The 21,080-nt window shown below is 43.4% G+C and overlaps 1 protein-coding gene across 1 annotated transcript in view; it reads right to left on the bottom strand.

Moving 5' to 3' along the window:
* Window positions 1-18,220, bottom strand: part of LOC119436875 (protein transport protein Sec31A-like) — a 134,080-nt gene extending 115,860 nt beyond the window's left edge. The window contains exons 1-8 of the mRNA XM_037703896.2: window positions 18,152-18,220; window positions 17,589-17,707; window positions 17,352-17,441; window positions 10,580-10,775; window positions 8,400-8,495; window positions 7,374-7,511; window positions 5,779-5,921; window positions 2,390-2,501 (exon numbers count right to left, since the gene is read on the bottom strand). Of these exons, the coding sequence (XP_037559824.1) occupies window positions 2,390-2,501; window positions 5,779-5,921; window positions 7,374-7,511; window positions 8,400-8,495; window positions 10,580-10,775; window positions 17,352-17,441; window positions 17,589-17,701 (888 nt within the window). The 5' untranslated portion in view covers window positions 17,702-17,707; window positions 18,152-18,220. The remainder of the gene's footprint in view (window positions 1-2,389; window positions 2,502-5,778; window positions 5,922-7,373; window positions 7,512-8,399; window positions 8,496-10,579; window positions 10,776-17,351; window positions 17,442-17,588; window positions 17,708-18,151) is intronic.
* Window positions 18,221-21,080: the final 2,860 nt, after the last annotated feature.

The following is a 21,080-nucleotide window of genomic DNA, read 5'->3' as shown; positions in this document are numbered from 1 at the left end:
TTTGCCGCACATTTTCTAAATGGCCAATGGCTGAATGAGACCCGATCTGGCGGGAATTTGAAAGAGAAAGATGGCTCTTTCAAATGAGACCAAGATGTCCACACTACTGCGCGTGGAACCACAGCTGCGTGTCGCGGAAAAATTGCTGTTTCAGTGTTGATGATTTCTGCTGAGATCCAGCTCGTACACGTTGCATAAAATGTTATTGCAGCTAAAATACTGATCTTATCAGTATAAAATTCGGTATATATATGTGCGAAAGATTTCGAAAATGCAATAAAAAAACAGCGAAGCTGGGCGATTGTAGCCCAGCATTTTTCGGAAGTGCGCGCAAACTTTTAATCTTATTACTCATGCTGATGATAATTTCCTTTAGCGCGTCTCGGACTTTTGGCCATCACTGCGCGTTGCATAGTGCAGCTTGTAACACCGACACCGCTTTGCAATGCCGACAACACGGCCCTGCAGACCTGCTCCGTGAATGCATCTCTCTCTCTCTCGCTCTCATAGCGCGCAAAACCTCTTCACCTCACAGAGCACGAGCGAACGAATGCGCCAGCTGTGGAGGAAGACGACGACGCTCGAACGCAATCATATGGTTCGCATAAATGCACGTTCTGCCAGCGTGGCTGTATAGCCTAGTGGTCACGATGCTTGCTTTAGGACCGGGAGTACGCGGTTTCGAATTCCACCTCAGCAAGAAAGTTAATTTTATTTTCTTTCTTGGTAGTTTCTTGATACACACCACAAATTACAGCAGGCTTAAACAGCTTCGCTGTTAAAAAAAGACGTTTCCCGCGATTTTTTCATCTGCGCAAGCCGCGTTCCCACCTCAATTTTAAACCTTACAGTGAACTTTTTTGTTTAGTAGTCATGAACATGTTATGCATACTTCCGTTCCTTTTCTGAATGTGTATCAAACCACATTATATAAATCTTGTTTTGCGGAAAGGAAGTCAATAAAACGAAGTCAAAGATCTGGTGTGTTAGTGTGGAATTCATTTTTTTCTATGTTCTGGCACATGCTAGCATGATCGCAGTAATGAACAAGACTGCGTGCATGCAAGCACGCAAAGAATGCACGGCGCACCGCGCGTGAGTACACAAAAATGTGCAGCATATCGTGCACAAAAAGAAAAAGAAAGAAAAAAAAAAACGCTGTGCACAGGCAAAACGAAAAAAAAAAAAAATATGGCACGCATGGCATTGGGGGAGCAAGCGGAGCAGGTCATTATAATAAAAACACAAAGAGAAAGCACTGCACGGCTGCTGTTCCTATTGCCATGACAACGTAAACAACCATGTGCCTGCCATTTTGCCAATGCATCGCCTGTCTGCTAGGGTTGTAACTGAAGGGGGCCTTGGCGCTAGCGTCAACTGAGCATCTGCATTAAAACAGCCAATCGCAGCCATGTGGAGATTCACCCCTCAGTCAGGGTTATCAGCGCAGTTGGCGCAGTCCATTCGTGTTTCGGGGAGTGGTGCAGCGTAAAGCTATGGGCGCAGCCCATTCGTGTTCGGAGCAGTGGAAGGGCAATGGGAGAGAGGCTAGCGAGGCTGGCGATGCGGAGAAGGCTGGAAAACCATGCGACGACGCGCAGCTGCTCATTTTTTTTTCTTTTCCAGGATTTGGCATTCCATTTTCTTTCAGCATGGTTACCCAGTAGCCAGACTTCATCGTTATAACCAATAATGCGGCACGGGGCATTGTAGTAAGCGGGTTATTTCACCATAGAAAACATACAAAAGTTGACGGTGCAGCACCTTCTCATTGTTATAACCTATATATTGTTAAAAGTGGTATAAAAGTGGGTTTAACTGTACACCAGTTATTCTTTCCGTGGTATCTCACAATGGTTCCACTCCCCCCATAAAATCATAAATGCAAAACCAAATGCTTCTTGTTTGCCAACCCTGCAGACAATATGTCCTCCACTCCAAATGGCTATACAATGCAGGTAATTGAACACAGTGTACAGTACCATAGCCTTAGCCCTAGAGCTGGTACAAAATAGTATGTACTATGTAAAACACACTGAGACACTGTGAGAAAGTTACTTCTACAGACTGCTTATGCTATATCACGAGAGACACATTGGGAGAGACTGCTTATACATTGGGGTCAGAGGACCCCAATGTGGCATAAGCAGTCTCTCTATTGTGTCATGTTAAACATTCAATTTAACATGACACAATAGTGGCACTCTGCTCCATCAGATAAACAATCATAAGAGTCATGAATTAAAGCAAGTAAAGATATTTTTTTTTTCATTGATTACACATCTTAAAAACCAAGCTTTTGAATTAATTTGCCACAATTTGCCACACCTTTCAAAGCCTCTCTAAAAGCATCATCTTAAATAAACCGCTTTTCATTAAAACAGCCTACCTCACCACCCTGTACATTAGAATTTGGGTTCCAGCAAAGTATCCGGTTGTCCTTGCCACATGACAACAGGAGGTCTGGGTCTTGTGGGCACCAAGCAATAGACAGAACACCCCTGCAAGTAAGAGCAGTCAAATTAAACACAAAAACAAGAAACTTTGTCAAACGAACACCAACTTTCAATCACTTGCTTACATTCTGAGCTCAAGAATGCATAATATTCCTTCATTGTGCCTTGTCATTCGGTAATGGCACTGGTTTCACAGAACTTTAAAATGATGCCGTTGTATACCAACACATAAATAAGTTCCTTAACCCCTTAACTGCTATGACAAATTTTAAAAAAAGTTTCTAAAAGTGTGTAATTATTTTCAAGCTGCATATTTTGCACCAATTTTTCTAAAAAGTATGGCACCAGGGATGTTTATTGCATTTCTACTGGTCTTGTTGAAAAAAACAGTAAAAGTCATTGTGTATTATTTATTTGTCAAAATTACAAGAAACTGTTCATGTACACAAGTGCAAAAATTGCGGAAAGGTCACAACGCATTAAGTCGTCAAGCTGCATATTTTGCACCAATTTTTCTAAAAAGTATGGCACCAGGGATGTTATTGCATTTCTACTGGTCTTGTTGAAAAAAACAGTAAAAGTCATTGTGTATTATTTATTTGTCAAAATTACAAGAAACTGTTCATGTACACAAGTGCAAAAATTGCGGAAAGGTCACAACGCATTAAGTCGTCATCAGCACTTGAGGGGTTAATGAAATTCTAAATATAAGATATTTAAATGATGTAGTACTTAAACATCAACACACACACACACACACACACACACACACACACACACACACACACACACACACACACACACACACACACACACACACACACACACACACACACACACGCCCAGCCAGAAAAAGAGATCTTGGCAATCAGAAGACATACGACTATTAACAGTATACTAAATAACAACACTAACCCATAGTTACGACTAATAAAGTATTTTTTCAACGCTCTATATTTATTTATTTGGTTGAAAAAGGCTGATTTTCATAAGTGAAAATGAAGGCCGAACTTTCTTTTTTGAGTCCCTAGCACAGCTACGCCACTGTGATGCAGAGTTCTCTGAATTCTCTGTGATGCAGAGAATTCAGTCTGGGAAATGTTGCCTACTGCTTTGGTTTACTGCCCACTGCTCTGGATGACTGTCGATCCATTTGAGGTGCAACTCGGCAATTAGAATGGCCGGTTTGATCAAAATTTCCAATTCTTCTTTTTTCCCCTTGATCCTCAAGTGTTCCTTTTTATCACATGGGTTAATATACTATATTCATTGGAAAGAAATGCAAAGTGGAAGTTGAGAAAATCACACTTTACTATTGTGCAGTCAGCAAAAATCGAATAAGAATTCAGGCTTTGGGAGGTGCCATCACACTGCAAATCGCGTGAATCATAATGCAGCCATCTAGACCCTGTCTCAAACAGGATAGCTGCAGCAACATGTTCACTGTGCAAAAATAAAAGCAAAAGAAGCAAGTGAAATGAAAAGCTAGCTTCACGGTTCGTTACTGATGCAGATTTGCACACGTTTTGCGCATTTTGACAGCAGAGAGCTGAGCATTTCTTTGTCCCGATGGCATTTGGCAATTGCAGTAGGCTGCATTGCTCGCTCTTGTTTGTTTAGTTAATGCGTCCAAAATCCAGTATTGTGAAAAAAGTACCAACCACAATGTTAAACCCCCCCCCCCCCCCCGTTCGCAAGATGTCTACCCCTCAAAAATTGTTATGGAGAACGCTAATGTCACGTCGCACTTTTTCAAATCATACAAAGCATTTTCTTGCATTTGGGCCATTTCAGCACAGAAAGGATTCTCAACACCTGCTCCTGGGTTGAGTCTTTGGTTTTGTCAGAATGCAATGTATCCTTCTCAACCAATAAGCTATTACCTACAGCCAAACAGAAGCTGTCCAAGTCCACGACGTCACAGCAAGCTGGTGCAAGAACTTCAAAGCAGCTATCCATCTTTCATATGACTCGGCTTTCCCCCTCATGACAAGTATGGCAGTTTTACTGTTGCAGAAGTTCAATTTGCTGATGCAGCAGAAGTGGACACAGTAAAACCTCAATATAATGTACTACAATACAGTGTAGACCGCTTATAACGTAAGTCGGTGGAGTTGCGAATATCTGCACTATAAGCGGTACCGCATTATAACCAAAACGATTTTCAAGCCCTGCACGTATGCAAAACATGTAGACCAAGCATGTAGACACGCTTTATACTATCGCGCGCACATCGCGATTACGTTTTCGCCAGTGATCTGGCGAAACCATAATCGCGATGTAGCCGGTGCTCTTCAGGCTCGATAGCTTTGCACCGAGTCAAAACGAAACAACCGTTTGCCGCAACCGCTGCGGAAAAAACCGTGACCGCTATCGACGCGATTACGAACGGCGACTTTGCGGTGCTGAAGGCATGCGCCCGACGCGCACACCGAGTCTGGACGAATTAACTACCATTCACTGCAACAACTGCAGTCGAAACCGCAGTCGCTATCTATGCTATCATCGATGGTGACTACGCAGTTTTTTAGGCACGCGGCCGACGCGTGCCTAAAAACCTAAAAAAAAATGAAGGCTTGCGCCCACCGAAGGTAGCCGGCGGGCGCAAGCTAGCCGGCGGGCGCAAGCCTTCGTTCTCGCCGCTGTCTTCAGGCACCTCGTCCGCCACCACCTCCGCTACGATCTCGGCGAGTTGTAGCGCCGCGTGCGCACGGCATCCGCCTGTTTTCGCCGCTTAGTAGTTCGCGTTGAAGCGAGGCAGCGCAAAGGTAAATTCGCTCGCCGCTGCTGCCGGAGCAATGCAGAGAAGTCACGGAGGGGGGGGACGGGGGGAATTGAGCACTGCAGAAAAGCCGCGCGGCCGCTGTCTGCCGCTTAGCGCTTCAGAAGCACATGAGAGTGGTCTTTTTGCACCCCTGAATGATAATTTTTCGCTGCAGAACGTATCATACGACCGCAGTTTGCTGCAATGCTGAACGTTGCTGCTGAATAATCGTATTTTCCGGGACCGTATTAACCGGAACATATTAACACATTCCTCTATGGGGTTATGTTTATTTTTCGCGATTGCGAACGTAGGAGCCGGGAAATCATATTAAGCGGGAACACATCAGCGAGGTTCTACTGTATTTTCTCGCGGTAACGAAAGAGTCAAGATATCCAACCTCCATACTTTCTAAATGTAATCCTTTTAGGGGCAAGAAGCATGTGGTAAAGTTTCTACAAATCTAAAAATGTGTGCCAATGTATTTTCCTGAAAGCTGCTCCATTCAAATAATGTATCAAACCAAAGCTGTCACAGAGGCAATGCTAATCCACTCACTTCTGATGGTGCTCAAGGGTCTTCAGTGGAGAGGTCGCAAATCGCAAATCCCAAAGTTGCACCACAGGTGCATGGTCATCTTCAGAGGCCAGACAAAGCTGAGTGGCCACTTCAGGGTGCCATGCCACGGCCTTGCAATGCACCTACATGCAAAGCACTGCATTGTACAGGCAGCCTCGCGATACACGCTCCCAAGTCCGTTCAGCTAGTCACTTAGGACAACTGCAACGAAATTTTACTTCAGCTAAACTGATCATAAAAGTGCAGTACTGTATATAAATGTATATACGCTACTGAAGCAACCTTGACATAGTTGTAGGGCTAGCAAATGCCCAATTTTACTATTAGAATAGCCTTTGTATAGCACATTAGGACATGCTGATGAACCACGTTTGTTCTCAACAGTATGTGTTGCGTCATTTCGAGTGAGCGGTAATGACAGCATTTTTTTTTTTTTTACAGTTTTGGTATCAAAAACACCTACTTTCGCTAGCTTTTTGCAATGCATCTGTTTACAGTTCCGCAGTAAAAGTTTGCTCAGAAGTTGCTCTATAGTCACACTATCTGAGACTAGGCTTTTTATGCAGCCCAAAATTTCACTGCAGTTGATACAAACTGCACAATGAATTCACTGGCGATGGCAGTACAGCCCTTTTCTGCCCAAGCCACATGTGCATCAAGGTGTGCGCCATGCCATCGCAAGATGCAAGCCCCCTAGCAGATGTTGGTAGCATAAAAGTAAGTAAAATAAAAACACACCCAATCAACACATGCAGCACTGCGCCTCTCAGCTGCTGGCCTCTAGCCTCGCCTTCCTGCATTCGTGCCCAACAGCCAAACTTCACACATGAAGCTGCAATGCCTGCATCCTCTCAATACAATAAAAGAAAGCCTACCTCCTGATTTTTTCCCACATGGTGGTCAGCACTAATAACCACCATTTTTTTTTTCTTTGCCATAAGCTCATCTTCATTACTTTTCAGAAGTCCTCACCATTATCAAACTCCGTTGCTTCTATTTCTGGGCATCAGTACCTTAGTGGCTCTGCCCTGACGCCTGTGGCATGCACATACTTTGCCAGCTTCACGAAAGTCGCAGCATCTCTTTAGTATCCGAGTATGAAGGTGATGTGGAAGACACTTAATAAAAAAAAAGATCATGAAGAGCAACATGAGTGTGCAGAATATAGTGTTGCTCTCTGTTTAAGAGAACATAAAATCTTAGTTGAGCTTCACTGGGTGTTCAGAGGACTAGGTACTACAACATGGGTACATGTGTTCACAGCCAAGATCTCCATAGTTACATACGAAAATTATTATTCTTTCAATTCGACAATATTTTCGAAGTCTCTCTTACCTCAGTTTTTCAATAATTTTGGGCTTTATTATAGTAACAGGCTTCTGTGCTTGAAAGAGTATTGATCTCCCTACTTCGTTACAAAAGACAAGGCTTTCGTGCTTCCTTGTTTGCAAAATGATTAAGCACAGAAAAATGAAGACGGCTGCATACTTTATTAAATATGCTATCAAGATTCATTTTTCACTCACAAATAGCAGGAATGTGCAAGAAACAGTCTATTGACTGTAAGTACTAACCCTGTTAGTAGTGTCCGACACCTTGATAATGGGCTCATTTTTGCGCAAGTCCCAAACAATGCATCGTGCTGGAAAGGTAGAGGCTAAGATGTGCTGCACTTGCCGATTCCATGCTAGGCAGCTGATATCTTCATTTGGCTGTCAAATAAAACAGTATTAGAGACCAGGCACGATACAGTCATTGTTGAAAGCTGGGAAAATTGGTTATTGGAACAGTGGAACACATTAACAGCACTTATTGAAAAGGGCAACAAGCATGAGTGGACAGGACACGTGCTGGACATCGACTGAATGACTCTGCTGAGTCTTTTGGCTAACTGCAGCACCCATAATAACTAAACATAGATTATGAAAGTTTTGTTGGTAATAAAACTGAATAAAGAAACAATAATATTAAACTACAGCTTTCGAGACAATTGGCAAAAATTTCGCTCTCGCCCACTGGCACTGCATTGCACAGTAGTATTAAACCAGTCCCACAGAACTATATTTCTTAACATGTGCAGATATTGCAGAGTTGCATCCATATCAATGCTGTTTGTCTTCATGCGATAAATATCACATCACAAGCTTATTAAACTGAAAGCAAGGTGCTGACATTACAGGCGTTACAGTTAAGATACCAAGATCATGGGGGAAGGAAAGAACTAAGAGGGAGCATTGCGTACCCCGATTGAAGCCAAACGAGTCGGCCCAACTCGTGATTGTCACGTCAGAGTGCACGGTAAGCTTTAGTGCTTCCACTCTGCAGGCAGAGCTACGGTAGGGCATCTCAATAACTGCACATCGATTGAAAACTACCGGGAACCAAACATTCCCGGCACGCCAAGCCTCAGAGGCCACAAGTTGGGTCAACATTGAGAAGGAAAAAGCAAAGGGAATGGCTTCATGGAGAGCTTGCTTGCCAATGCTGGCTGCATGTAATGCTCACTCCTAGTTTATTACCTTCCTCCATGCCAAGTACATTGCATACAGTATCCAAAAGTAACAAGAAATATCGAAGACAGCGAAAAGCCATTTACCCACCTGAGATTTGGCCCCGGGAGTCATAGGTGCATTAGGACTATTAAGGTCCCAGATGAAGATTTCTGAATCCGTTGACCCTGAAGCCAGAAGGTTTGCCTAGAAAAGATATATACTGTTTTCAATACATCAGTTTCATACAGCTATTATGCAGAATGACCAAGGTTTGCTTCTCTTCCTATTGAACTATGTACATCTAAAAGGATATTGTGACCAGTTCAAAGCATATGCACTTGGTGCACATTTTACCGTATTTACTCATGCATGGCCCGCCCTCATGTAAGCCCCGCACCCTCACTTTGGAGTGAAAAAATTTTGAAAGGTCGGCGACTGTAAATGTGTTCATAGTCCGCAACCAGTGATTGCATTTATTTGCATAGCAGTCCAAGCCCAGTTCGAGGCTTCAGTGGGTGACTATAAGCCTGCTTCGATAAAAGCCCGCACCCGTTAAAAATTTGGGAAAAAAATTACAGGCCTTCTACAAATAAATACAGTAATCATTTGCATGCTTTCGAGAAACTAAGGCTTCATGCCACATTACAGTGTCGACAGCTACCTCAAAAAGTAAACAAAGAGAGAGTCAAGATTTTTGCACTTTTAAGAAAAGTTTGCACTTATTGGGGCTTATCTTATCCCTCAAGAATAATCGTCAGCTATCTTGTGCACATTTCCTTTGAAACTGTGCTCCCAGTACTTTTTTTAGGGTCCCAATCAGCAAGTGCGCATGAGCGCGACATATTGCTCCTGACAGGAAAGTAGTGAGTGCCAAGTGTTAAAGAAATGAAATGCATGCAAGATAAGAATTATTGTTAGGGTGCAAGGTAAGTCCCAAAGGGTATAAAAATTTAATTTTAGAATGTGCTTCTTTAAGGCGCACTATATACCACCTTCTAGCAACAGGACTAGCAGAAGCCACAGTTGCTGCGATGACACACTCTGCACATATCTCTAGCAGCATCACTGAGCATCAGTTTTTTTTTTAGTTACCAACCAGAGAGTGTTCACATTAAGAACAGTTATACTGTCGTCAATACATGCTTTGAAATTAAAAGTCTGCTAGCCTGACACAATGAGTGCAAGCTTCAAGGAATTTTGATATTTACCTAGCATCAATATCAGCTGCTTCAACTCAGTCCAAGTGTCCTCTGATAAAAGCTTAGACTTCACACAGTTGCATCAAGGTATATACGTCATTCTTATCCTTAGTCCTCATCATTTTTAGAACCATTTATATTCTGCTCAACATTCCATTACACACTAATAATCATTTAAGCTTGGCTAACAATCCAATATGATGAATTGTTTAACTGTCACCCCCAAGAGAGAGTTTAGATTGTCCATAAACGTAGTACCCTTTGCAGAACTACCAGATTACCAGAGACATGGACTACAGCACCAAAGCCGGCAGCGACATTTTGCAACCTTTTTGTCCAACCACAATGCATTAGACATTTTCACGTTACACGAGTGTTCATGTCGAAGAAAAATAAAAAAGGCTGCATGGTAATGGTTACGTCCCTGTCAACACTTTACACCAGCAGCAAAGCAGAATATGGTTGGTTACTACAATAATAGTTGTGTGTGCTTGTTTAAACTTTGTGCCACCAGCTGGTGCCACTGACCTGGTAGCTAGTGTATACATTTCCGATAAGCCAGTATTCTGTACTGGGCAATATGTTCACTGACAAGCTAAAACTCCTCATTATCTCCAAAAATGCATTTTTGCAGCTAAATATGTCTAATATATGCCAGGATATAGCAGAAAATTCACTAAGACAGCAACGCTCCTCAGCACTGGAATACAAGAGGGTGCTTGGTCAGGCTCTCTAATACATTGTTTCAGAGTCCACAACTGTAAATACAAACACCTACTCTGCTGAAAGATCTTTTGCCACACTCAACAACATGAGCTAGACATGATTCTGAACATAAGTATGACAAGCTTACAATCACTGAACAGGGCCACAATTATATACTTGCAGCCTATGACGTTCTCCTCATTGTTATAACAGAGAAGGTGACTTTGCGATGTATACTATCGTTTACAACATGAGAAGGCAGAGGTCACGAGACTTACTTTTCCAAAGTACACAAATATGAGCAAATGCAGTAAAAGTTGAGTTTTGTGACAGCTGCCTTTAAATCAAAGTGGTCAAATTGTTCAATAACACCAAGCAACACACCTGAAATGTGTTGAAATCAAGTGCGTAGACAGGGCCTGTATGCTTGTTCTTTTGGCAGATGAGTGCATTCTCTCCCTTGATGAGTTTTGCTGGGTCATACACGAGCAGGTTACCAGCGTCAGCACCTCCAACCAGCACACCACTGGGCATCTCGCCATCTGATATCCCGTGACAGCCCCAGGCGACCTTATGAAACCTGAGCACATTACGTACAACACTCAGAGGCAGAAGCAAAATTGAAGCTGCACTTCTAGAAAATATTTTTGAAGCAGCCAACGAATGCAATTTAAGGCCAATTAACATATGTTTGGAGCTCCTTCCTATGGAAGCAATAGCTTGGCTGTTCCATGAATACAAAGATTAAACAAGCGACTAAGGAGAGGGCAAGCACATCACTGTGTTGTCGTCTACTTTGCCTTGTCTTATCCTCATGTGGCAATTATCCTTCAGTACACCTATAAGCAAGAATACACAGACCACAAGCTCACCGAAAAAAACTTAATTTATTTGTAACTTAGGTGCAATGCCAAGTTTGGACTACAGTCGTCAATTTTAAGATACATTCATAAGAGAAGAAGAAAATCAGCTTTATCAAGGAATGCCTGGTCCGTATGTATGTGCGTTCAGGGTTCTCCCCATGGTGGGCGGCAGTGGTTTTCCAGCCCACCACTCCCGCCGACCGCCCACCTCTCGGGCTTCAAGTTTGCTGTACTCGGGGACAACTTTCTGTACCTATGCAGTGGAAGCAACGAGCGCGAGGGGTCGGTTTCCACAAGCACGCTGTTACGGGCAAGCATGGATGCAGGCGGGAAGTAGCCGCACACGCTCACGAGCCAGAAACAGAGGCCAGGAGGCTGGCAGTAAACGCGGACGATCGCGGTACTAGACCTCAGAAAGAAGCACGAAAGAGAGGCCGTGCACAGAAAGAAGAGCAAAACCCGATGCGTCGTCGCCTTCAAGTCGCAGTTCATCGATTGCGATAGCAAACTAGTGGACAGTTATACGAACTAAATTAAAAAGCATGGTGTCATGCGCGCACAAGCAAACATGAACGCATCTCATTCAATGACCGCGGAAACTCGCTGTCAAAACGCTGTAGTGAGTAAGCGCGGCAGCAGCAGCGAGCGAATTGACCTTCATCCCGCCGTTCGCATCAACGCAAATTAAGCCGCGAGAACACAGCTCATAGAGGAAGGACTATGCCTTTCCGATGCTAATGCCTTTTCGTGCTTCTCGCGCTTGGTCAGTGGTCAGAGTAACAGTCCCTCACGTTATCGACGGGTGGATGATAAGACTAGCACAAAATAAAGCATAACGCATCGCTACAAAATACTGGCCCTGGATCCCGTTGATAACGTGCCTGGGCCGGTATTTTGTAGCGATGCGTTATGCTTTATTCTATGCTAGTCTCATCATCCACCGCTCACGGCCGGCTGATCCCGTTGATAACGTGAGCGGACCGTGACTCTGACCACTGACCAAGCGCGAAAAGCAGGAAAAGGCATTAGTATCGGAAAGACATCGCTACAAAATACCGGCCCTGCTCCATCGCAGATGCCTTTCAATATACAGCCGCCCGGGCGGGAGCGCTGTGCATAGTACGTGGCCTCCCTCCCCAGAGCCTTGCGGCCCGGTGGGCGCGCGCAGTCACTCGGGCGGCGCGGAGTACCCCCCTCCTCCCCCCACCCTGCCTCCGGAACATTGCGCGAGACTGAAAGACTTCGCGCTGCCTTCCCGCTCTTGCATACATGCGATTGAGAGGCTGCGATCGCCGGTTCACTCTCGCACACTTTCACTCGCACATAGAGCATACGGCGCACAGTGACGATTTTATCGGCCGTGGACTATATACTGAACCTCTCGGCGGCGACGACGTCGGCAGAAATGCCCCTGGAGTGTCTATATAAGTACTATCGCAATAATAAATTCTTTTTCCGGCGCTCTCAACCAATGAGCTAGATAAGGCAACCTCGAGTTTTCAACAAGTATCCAGAATAGTCCCCCCCCTCCCCATAAGCATTTTCAGATATAAAGTTTCTTGCGTTGTTGCGTTGTGCTCGAACGTCTGTTGTGTTATCATTATTCAATATGTGCCTGTGCCCTCCCCCCCCCCCTCAGGTCCTCAAATGTCCACCTCTCAAAATTTTCTGGGGGAACCCTGTGTGCCTTATATATTTCTGTACATCTTGCACTACTTCCACATACATGTACGGCACTCCTACCTAGCCTTAAATTCATGGCACATTATAGCAAAATGAAGGCAAGAAAAGTGAATAAAGAATGTGAGAAATTATCTGGGTCTCCGTGCTACACACTCTTCATTGCCACATCATTATGCATGTTACACATTTAGAAAAACATTCGCAGTAAAACAGCAGTATTTTCAACAGGTTTAGATTTACTAACATCAAGACAGAAACAAATATAGAAATTTCTGGGAATAATAAATATGCATCAAATACAGTAAATATAGCCTATGTGAATTTGATACAGCATACAATTTTTTTAGGCACAAGAGCACCGAAAAAAAAAAAAAACTATTACATATCACATGATAACATGTCTATACAAAAGTGTGAGTTAACTCCTGCGTTACTTGCAGAAAGGCGGAAATCCAAATGGGACCACAAAACAGATACAACATTATAGTGAAGCCAACAAATGACATTTCAGGCTAATTCATTCCACGTAATATTTGACAATATGAAAGTCTTTCCCGAAATTTTTTAATACAGCTGGAAGTTTTATATGGAGCTCTGTAAAAGAGCACAAGTTTTTGAACTATGAGAGTTTCACGGATAAAGATTATGCATGTGTAAACCATTTATGCAAGAATTGGAGACTTTTCGTTTTCAGGTTAAACCTGATTTCTGACAATGTATGTATAAAAACTTGGTTAGACACAGTATATCTACAAAAAACTGCAGCCATGAAATCCTGGAGGCACTACACAAAGTTTCCTCTATTAACTGTTCAATGACTATAAACGTCTTTTAAACACTGACAACAGACATGGGTTTAGTTCAGAATGAGTCTGAACACTTTCTATTGATAGCAAGCCCCTAGGGCACAAAGTGTCCATATGTCATATTGGCATGACTGCAAAATCCACTACCCCATGCTAGCAAATGCTGCTCATACCACAGTTGCACATTTGATGTGGCAAGACTGGGGTTCAATTAAAATATATAAAATTCTTACAATTTACAATTAAGTATTAGTAGAAGATGACTAGCTCTGGCGTGGACAGGAAAATGCTTCTAATGGAAATGGCAAACATATATTAGCAACAGCTGGTGAGAAATTTAAAAATACACATTCAAATTGGAATTTACCTCCCTGGATGAAGAGGTCCAAAACGTGTTTGTAAAAATATACAAGTCCAGAGAAAAATATGTAATAAAGTGCTTGTAACAGCAAAATCTATTTGCAAGCAAGAATACCCCCTCCATATAAAATAAAAATGGGAAAGCTAATTATTGAATAGTATACCGTAACCTGGGCCCGCGATTTTCTAGCAATGCCTTTTTTGATGCTTTTCCTTTTCGCACTTGCGACGCTCTGCCTGCATTATCAATGGGATCAGCCAGCTGTGAATGGTGGATGATAAAAGAGTGGCATAGAATCGAACGGAAGGCACTGCTACAAAATCATGATCCAGTTCTCGATTGTTACTTCAAAACAGGACCAAATTTTCTACACACTAAATTCATTAAAAAATATATAACCCTAAAAACAGAGGGTCCTCCTTCCAAAATGAGTTGAAGTCATTGGCGACCACAGTTCTCTTGGCAATGACTGCTCAGTTCCCCTAGACACTCTTGAACATGTTCTCACTTTACAAGGCAAGTGTTACATACACATATGTTAGAAATCAGCAAGAAAAGTTGCACCAGGTTTAAGGTGCAAAAGAAGAGTCAGTGTGAAAGATGACTGCATAATTAATGAGGTTTAATTTCTCAAGGCAGCACTTGGGCTATGACAGATGCTATAGTTCAGGATTCCAAATCAATTTTGACCATCCGGTGCCCCTTAAAAGGACATTAAAGGCAAATATTAAGTCAAGCTAAAGTGATATATTAATTCTCAAGAACGTCTAAGGTATCAATATTATCGTGAACAGAGCTTTAGCAATAGAAAAATACAGATAAATGCTGGACACAATTTGAGACTCCCCCAGGACATTCAAGTACTAGCCCGATGACATAGGCACTCCGCATAATTCTGTCACTACTAGTCAACCACAGGTAATAAAATGATCATAGCATTGCATTATAAGACAGAATAAAATGCTACTTGCCCAGTTCTACTCGATTTTTAGAAAAAAGAACTCACTGACATCACGTTTGACAACGAAGCGGGCAGTCAAAAAGTTTCGTTTTCGCTCAATTCTGTGCCACACGCGCTTTCACATTTCAGTAGTTTCATTATCACGTAATGCTGTGCTGGTATCATTGGCTCGAAAAGTTACACAAACTGCAAGTAGCAGAGAATGTCCCATCCATCTGATTTCACCAAGATGCACTAACGGTTTACGCCACTTGACCAAGAGCGGTTGCAGCGGCAAATCCAACGCTCTGCGCTGGATTGTGCTAAACTCGAACGCTGCTGCGCGCGTTTGAGTTTAGCGCAATAAACCATAGCGCTGTCTGTTGGGTGCTGTTTTACTCACCAACGGTAAAGGGCGGGGATGGTGTTTGCAACGCCTCCCCACTCAGGGGTGGGAGATTTAAAATGTGCTAAAGGTATGCAGACCCCTCAGATGCTATTTTCTCCTAGACCAAGCCTTTTCTTGGCACTACGCAAGCACTGCAAGATTTCTGAAATGGTATTTTAACAGTCCACGTTGACTTAATATTTGCCTTTACTGTTGCTTTACCATACAGTCAAATTTAGCACAAGCTTTCTTGCTTTCCATCCCCGTCAAAATAGTATGGCTGTGGCGAGTAGTGTACAAAACACACATACACATATATACATGCATGCCACGCACACACATAGGAATAGAATATTAAAGCCGTACTGTGTAGATACTGAGGCGCAATTTAAAATACAGTAATCACTTCAAGTCTTAACAAGCAGCACAAACATTCAGAAAAAAAAAAAGCCTACAGCTGTATATTTTAAATGTGCTGCTAGAAGAATCATATACTAAAAAAAATGAATAACATATTGTAAAAAGTTGTGCTTACAGCAATGAATTGGGAGAGAGAATAATTTACTTAAGATGGTGCTTAAGAGTGTCTGAAATGAGTCTGGGTTCATTCTAGTCACAAGTTAACCAATAGCAACGCCCAAAACAAGCTACTTCTCAAGTAAAACATGATGCACATTAAGAGGAACACGCTTAGCCTCAGCTTATAATTCCGGAGGAATTTAATGCCAAGAAAATTATGTTAATAAGCTTGAACACACTTGAGATTTCTCACTAACAGTTTATGGGAGACAATGCAATGCTCTTGTACAATTGGGGACAGAAGAGCCCAAGGCATGCAAGCAGTGACCAAATTGAAGAGTTGCTTCATCTGCCAAGATCATCCACGCTTTCAGTTGGGGTTCAAGACCGCTCAAAAACCCCATACACGCCCCACTCTGCTGACAGGCATATGGTTTTTCTAGCTTACCTATAACATCACGTCTGCCACGGAACGCAGCACAAGGAGGCACATAGTCAAGGTGTTTTGAATTAAATTTGGTCCCACGTACTGCCTTCATTCTTGAGCCTGTCTCCGTCACCGATTTTTACCGAGCCTGGTCAGGGCTTTATGTTGCTACCAAAAACCATCCTCGCAGCTGGCTGGTGCATGTAGAGGATAATGTCAGTTTGATGTAACGGTTTCGATCAATCTCTCTCCAGCAACATGATTTGCATATGCCAGCAGAAATGCAGGCCTTAGCTGCATGCAAAACACTGTAGAAGCAGTATCTGTAAACTTCGTGGCTAGTCAGTGATGCCAACTCAGTACATCATTTGGAAAGCCTGCGAACCATAAATGTCCAACCATTACAGTGCCCTCGAAGCAATATAAGAGTTGTCTGTTGCCTTAAGTTTGGTGTGCTTTACCAGTGAGTTACATTGCAGAGCTGCAAATGTTATCTCCATTCATGGCATACATAGAAGGTGCCAGCCATCATGCCAGCCTGTGAAGCATCGGTTCCTGTGGCAAGCATAATGTCGCATATAAGCAGGTAACACCACATGCCTGTGAAGAGTGTGGGCAGTGCACGGGCTTTTCAGTGGCTTCAAACTCAGCGGATAGCGTAGCTGAACCCAGCAGACAGCACAGCAATGCAATGCAGCATGCGTCTCCTGGGCACTTTTGTCCCCGAAAGTACTAAAACTGCGGCCAGATTACAAGGAATAGACATGACACTTCATACGAGCAATACACACAGCCTAGCAAAGCGACACTTCAGTTGCGACTTGGGCAATCCTACACTGAAAAGCACAAAAGGTTCTAAAACATGATGCTGATGTTCATTCGTAACAGTGTATTCAATACTGATACATGGGTAGGTCAAAAATGGCAGATCAAGCAGCAACAGACAGTATTTTGCTATTTGATCCACCTTTAAATCTTCGAGTCAAGGTAACGTGTGTGAATAAAATATCGCCTTAGAAAAGGCAAAATGACCCCAAGTCAAGAGCGAGCCGAACAGACATATAGCACATGCTAATATTTAACCGTGTTTCGCTTAAACTAACGCTTGTAGCAAGTTCATGACGAAATCGTCACAAGCTAAACTGCAGAATGGCAAATATTATTCTCACCTGTGATCCGAATCTAGCGTTCCCACAAGTCCCATATCCAATCCTGGCTCCGTAAGGTTCAGTGCATATATCTCTAGCGCAGCCGTCGTGCTGAAATGTCCGCAGCAAATGAATGAGCTAGCAGCAATTGCAATGCAACAAACGAGGAAGTTGGCAAAAGACTGTGATGAAGCATACCACACAAATCTAACAAAGGTTTACTGGGGTCCATAGCAAAAATCCAAGCGGAAATAGTACCTGAATGTGGAATCCAGCTGCTGGGCGGCTGTGCCGGCTGCAATGTAAATCGGGTGGTGCACCGCCGGCGACCAGGCGACGTTCGCCGTTCTATCTATTTCTTTCACCTTCATGTTTGCCTGCAAACCAGAGACAAACGTAAAACTAAGCGGCGAGTTACGGAAGATTTAAAAGCTGCTAGCATGAACAGCAGAGCCGGCCCAAGAAGTGCAATTGACACTCATTGAACGACGCTCGGACAGGGAGACGTTTCAAGGCGACGGCAAAAGGTTGATGACCTGGTATTTCTTAAGAATGGGCGAGGATGACAGAAACTCACTGTTTTTCTTAATTAGTTATAATGCAGTGGTCGGGAAAATGCACAAAACATTAACGCAGGCGAAGTGGTGGATGGCGATTTCTCTTTTCCCGACTACCATCAAAAACAGCTGAGCTTTAGGGAACTATTCACTCTTTACAAACTACCGATGACTAGCTTCACTGTGGATCGTCTGGTCGATTCAACAGGTTCTATGATTAAGCTCAAAGTCTAGAATAACGTCGAAAAAAAATAGGAAGAGTACCGGCAATCAAATCCAACGTGGCAATAAGATGCGTGTCGCTGTTCCTGCGCCCCCTGGGGGAAGTTTTTCTTTTGACAGCAACAGTAGCCACAGCCAGAGTTCTGGCCACAGCCACTCATAGCCATATGGAAGAAGAAAATTGTTTCCATTTCGGCGCGGCACCTTGGAGCATAGCGTTTTATGCCTTGGAGAGCTTCGTGTAGAAGATCCTTTCAAAGTACAGAACTTGAGAAAGAAGTTTTTTACGCGCAGGTGAGCCTTAATGTTGCTCAGCGTCGACGGGGTTGGCCCAGGACATGGGCAGTCTGCATAGCCTCTGAACTATAGCGCCTGTTAATTCTCGGCGATTTTTCCGTCTTTCTTTTTATTTTTTAAAGAAGGCGCGCGCGTTAATTCTCGGCGATATTTTTTTTCTTTCTTTTTTTCCTCCTTTTTTTAAAGTTTGCTTTGCAAGAATTTTCCCAGAAAGATTGACCGGAGCTCTGAGAATATCTTGACAGCAGCGGCAGTCAGTTTTCGGATTCGTCGATCACTATTTGGTGATCATCTGCGCGCAAGTTGGTCTAGAAAAATTGGGCGATATTCTTACCGCGATTTATAACGAAGGAATGGGTGAATGAGCCTTTACCTATGAGTTGTCTACAAATAATAAAATCCAGTTTCTACATTTAACGTTTAGGTTCAATGCGCACCACATATGTGGAACGGAACGGTTAAATTAATTTCGAATTGCGCAGTGCTCGTTGGGGCACTCAAAATTGGTAAAGACAGATGTCGCTGCTACATTTAGGCTCTGCGCTAAAAAGTCCTGCCAGCATTTTACTAGCTTCAAATTTTTGCAACCCAGTAAAAAAAAAAAAAAAAAGAAAAACAATTGACTCCAATCAGCCATTTCCAATAGGAATCAACTGGGACCAACAGGAACCGATTGGAAAATCCTTACTTCCAACCGTTTACGATTGGGTCAGAGGAGAAACCAATTGCAGTTGCCAGCTGAAATGAACTGGACCCAGTTGGAACCGATTGGAAAATCCTTACTTCCAACCGTTTACGATTGGGTCAGAGGAGAAACCAATTGGAGTTGCCAGTTGAAATGAACTGGACCCAGTTGGAACCGATTGGAAAATCCCTAGTTCCAAATGGTTACGATTGCGCCTAGCCGAGTGTCCTTCAGGACCCCTTCTTTGAGAAATAAAGTTTTACCACCACGATTGAGCCAAAGTGAAACCAATCGAGTCCGATTAGACTTGTCAATTGGAATCAACTGGGCCCATTTGGAAATCGGTACCTCCAATTGGTTACGATTGAGTCAGGGATGCAACCAATTGAGTCCAATTGGACTTGCCAGTTTGAACCAGCTAGGCCCACCTTAGATTCCCAACTGAGTCTAATTGGACTACCAATAGCAATAAACTATCTAGAACGTAACCAACTGGGAAATCATACTTTCAGTTTATGAACCCTTTCAAAGAAACTGGAATGAGTTATAGCTATATATGCATGCAGTACTAAGGCTATAGCAAATCTGTTTCTGACAGCTGGAATCCTATTTAGTTTTGTTTTGTGGGGTATATATGTGTACTGGTATTGCCCACTGGGGCAATTGGTCATTCCAACCAATTGGAAGTTGGAACCCATTGGATACAATTGGTCACTCCAACAAAAACCAATTGGTCACGTTCTAGTTGGTCCAGTTATGTACTAATTTACGATTGGCAAATTTCCAATTAGTACCAATTGGAAATTTGCCAATTGGAGTCAATTGCTTTTTTTTTTTACAGGGAACAGCTAAGTATTCTCAAAGGGCCAATTTTCCCAAATCCACTGGTCTGTTTGCGAATGCCTATGTAAACAAAATAAAGGCGATCGAGAAACTCCAACAGAAAGAAAGAGAAAAAAAAACGGGCAAGTTTGCACTCGGTCGTACAAAGCTTAGGCACATCGAAACTGTCGATCCTCAAGTCTTACTGGCTGCTACTGCTAGGTATTAACTTGCTTGCTGCTATATCTACTTGGTTTTACTTAACTACGTATGTAGGGAAGGTATTCTCGAGCGATCATATTCGGAGGTACCTTCCCTTACGCGACATTTCGCGTGACTATAGCACTGGACGCGTCGGCGCCTATGAGCGACAGCGTTCCTGGCATGCCACAAACGCAGGCTAACCAAGGTTGGCACAGTGCCAAGCATGCTGTTTGCCGACGCCGAACGCGTTGGAGGCTAGCCGCTCGATATCTAGCGAAAGTTGACACGACTAGGCGCAGCACCTTTTATGGCACACTAGGCCGAGCGCATGCACACTGGGCGAAAGCTATGCACAGTGTACGGGCGACGCGCAGCAGACGACCACGGTGGAAGAATATTTAGGTGTTGACACTGCGCGTGAGCGAGCGTCCAGATTATGTTCGGCCGCGCGCGGGCGCACCGAGTAGCTCTGCTGCGAGCAGATAGATGGCGCCGCGGCCAGCGGTCCCAGCTTAGCGGCGCCGGCGGCTTGGCATTCCTCTGCCTCCGCTAAATTTTCGTTCATAGTGGAGTAAGTAAATCTCAAAGCGCGAAAAAAAAATCGTTATTTCACATTAAAGTGATAAGTGTACCAGGCTTCGCTAACATGAAGGTTCCTTGTGCAGGGCGTGGATGACGTGAACACGGATCAATCGGGCAGCACTCAAAGCCCACTGAAGTTACCCTCGCGCGCGCAATTTGTTTCGTACGGTATAGCCGTTCATCCAAGCATAAAAAAATGAAAGTGTTAGCCCACGTGCTACCCCTCGATCAGAAGAAAATAGTGACTGCACCAGAAAATGTATTTCATGCTTATCGCTGCTTCCATTCACACTCAGAAAACCGTTCCATCATCGTTGCGCGAATTCAATGTGGCCGCGATATAAATTAAGAAATGAAACGGCGCAAGCTTCCGATATTCAA

Source organism: Dermacentor silvarum, chromosome 1 (genome assembly GCF_013339745.2).
Source record: "Dermacentor silvarum isolate Dsil-2018 chromosome 1, BIME_Dsil_1.4, whole genome shotgun sequence".
Taxonomy (NCBI): Eukaryota; Metazoa; Arthropoda; class Arachnida; order Ixodida; family Ixodidae; genus Dermacentor; species Dermacentor silvarum.
Note: the sequence above shows the minus strand (reverse complement) of the source record. Positions and strands in the feature narration are given on the sequence as shown.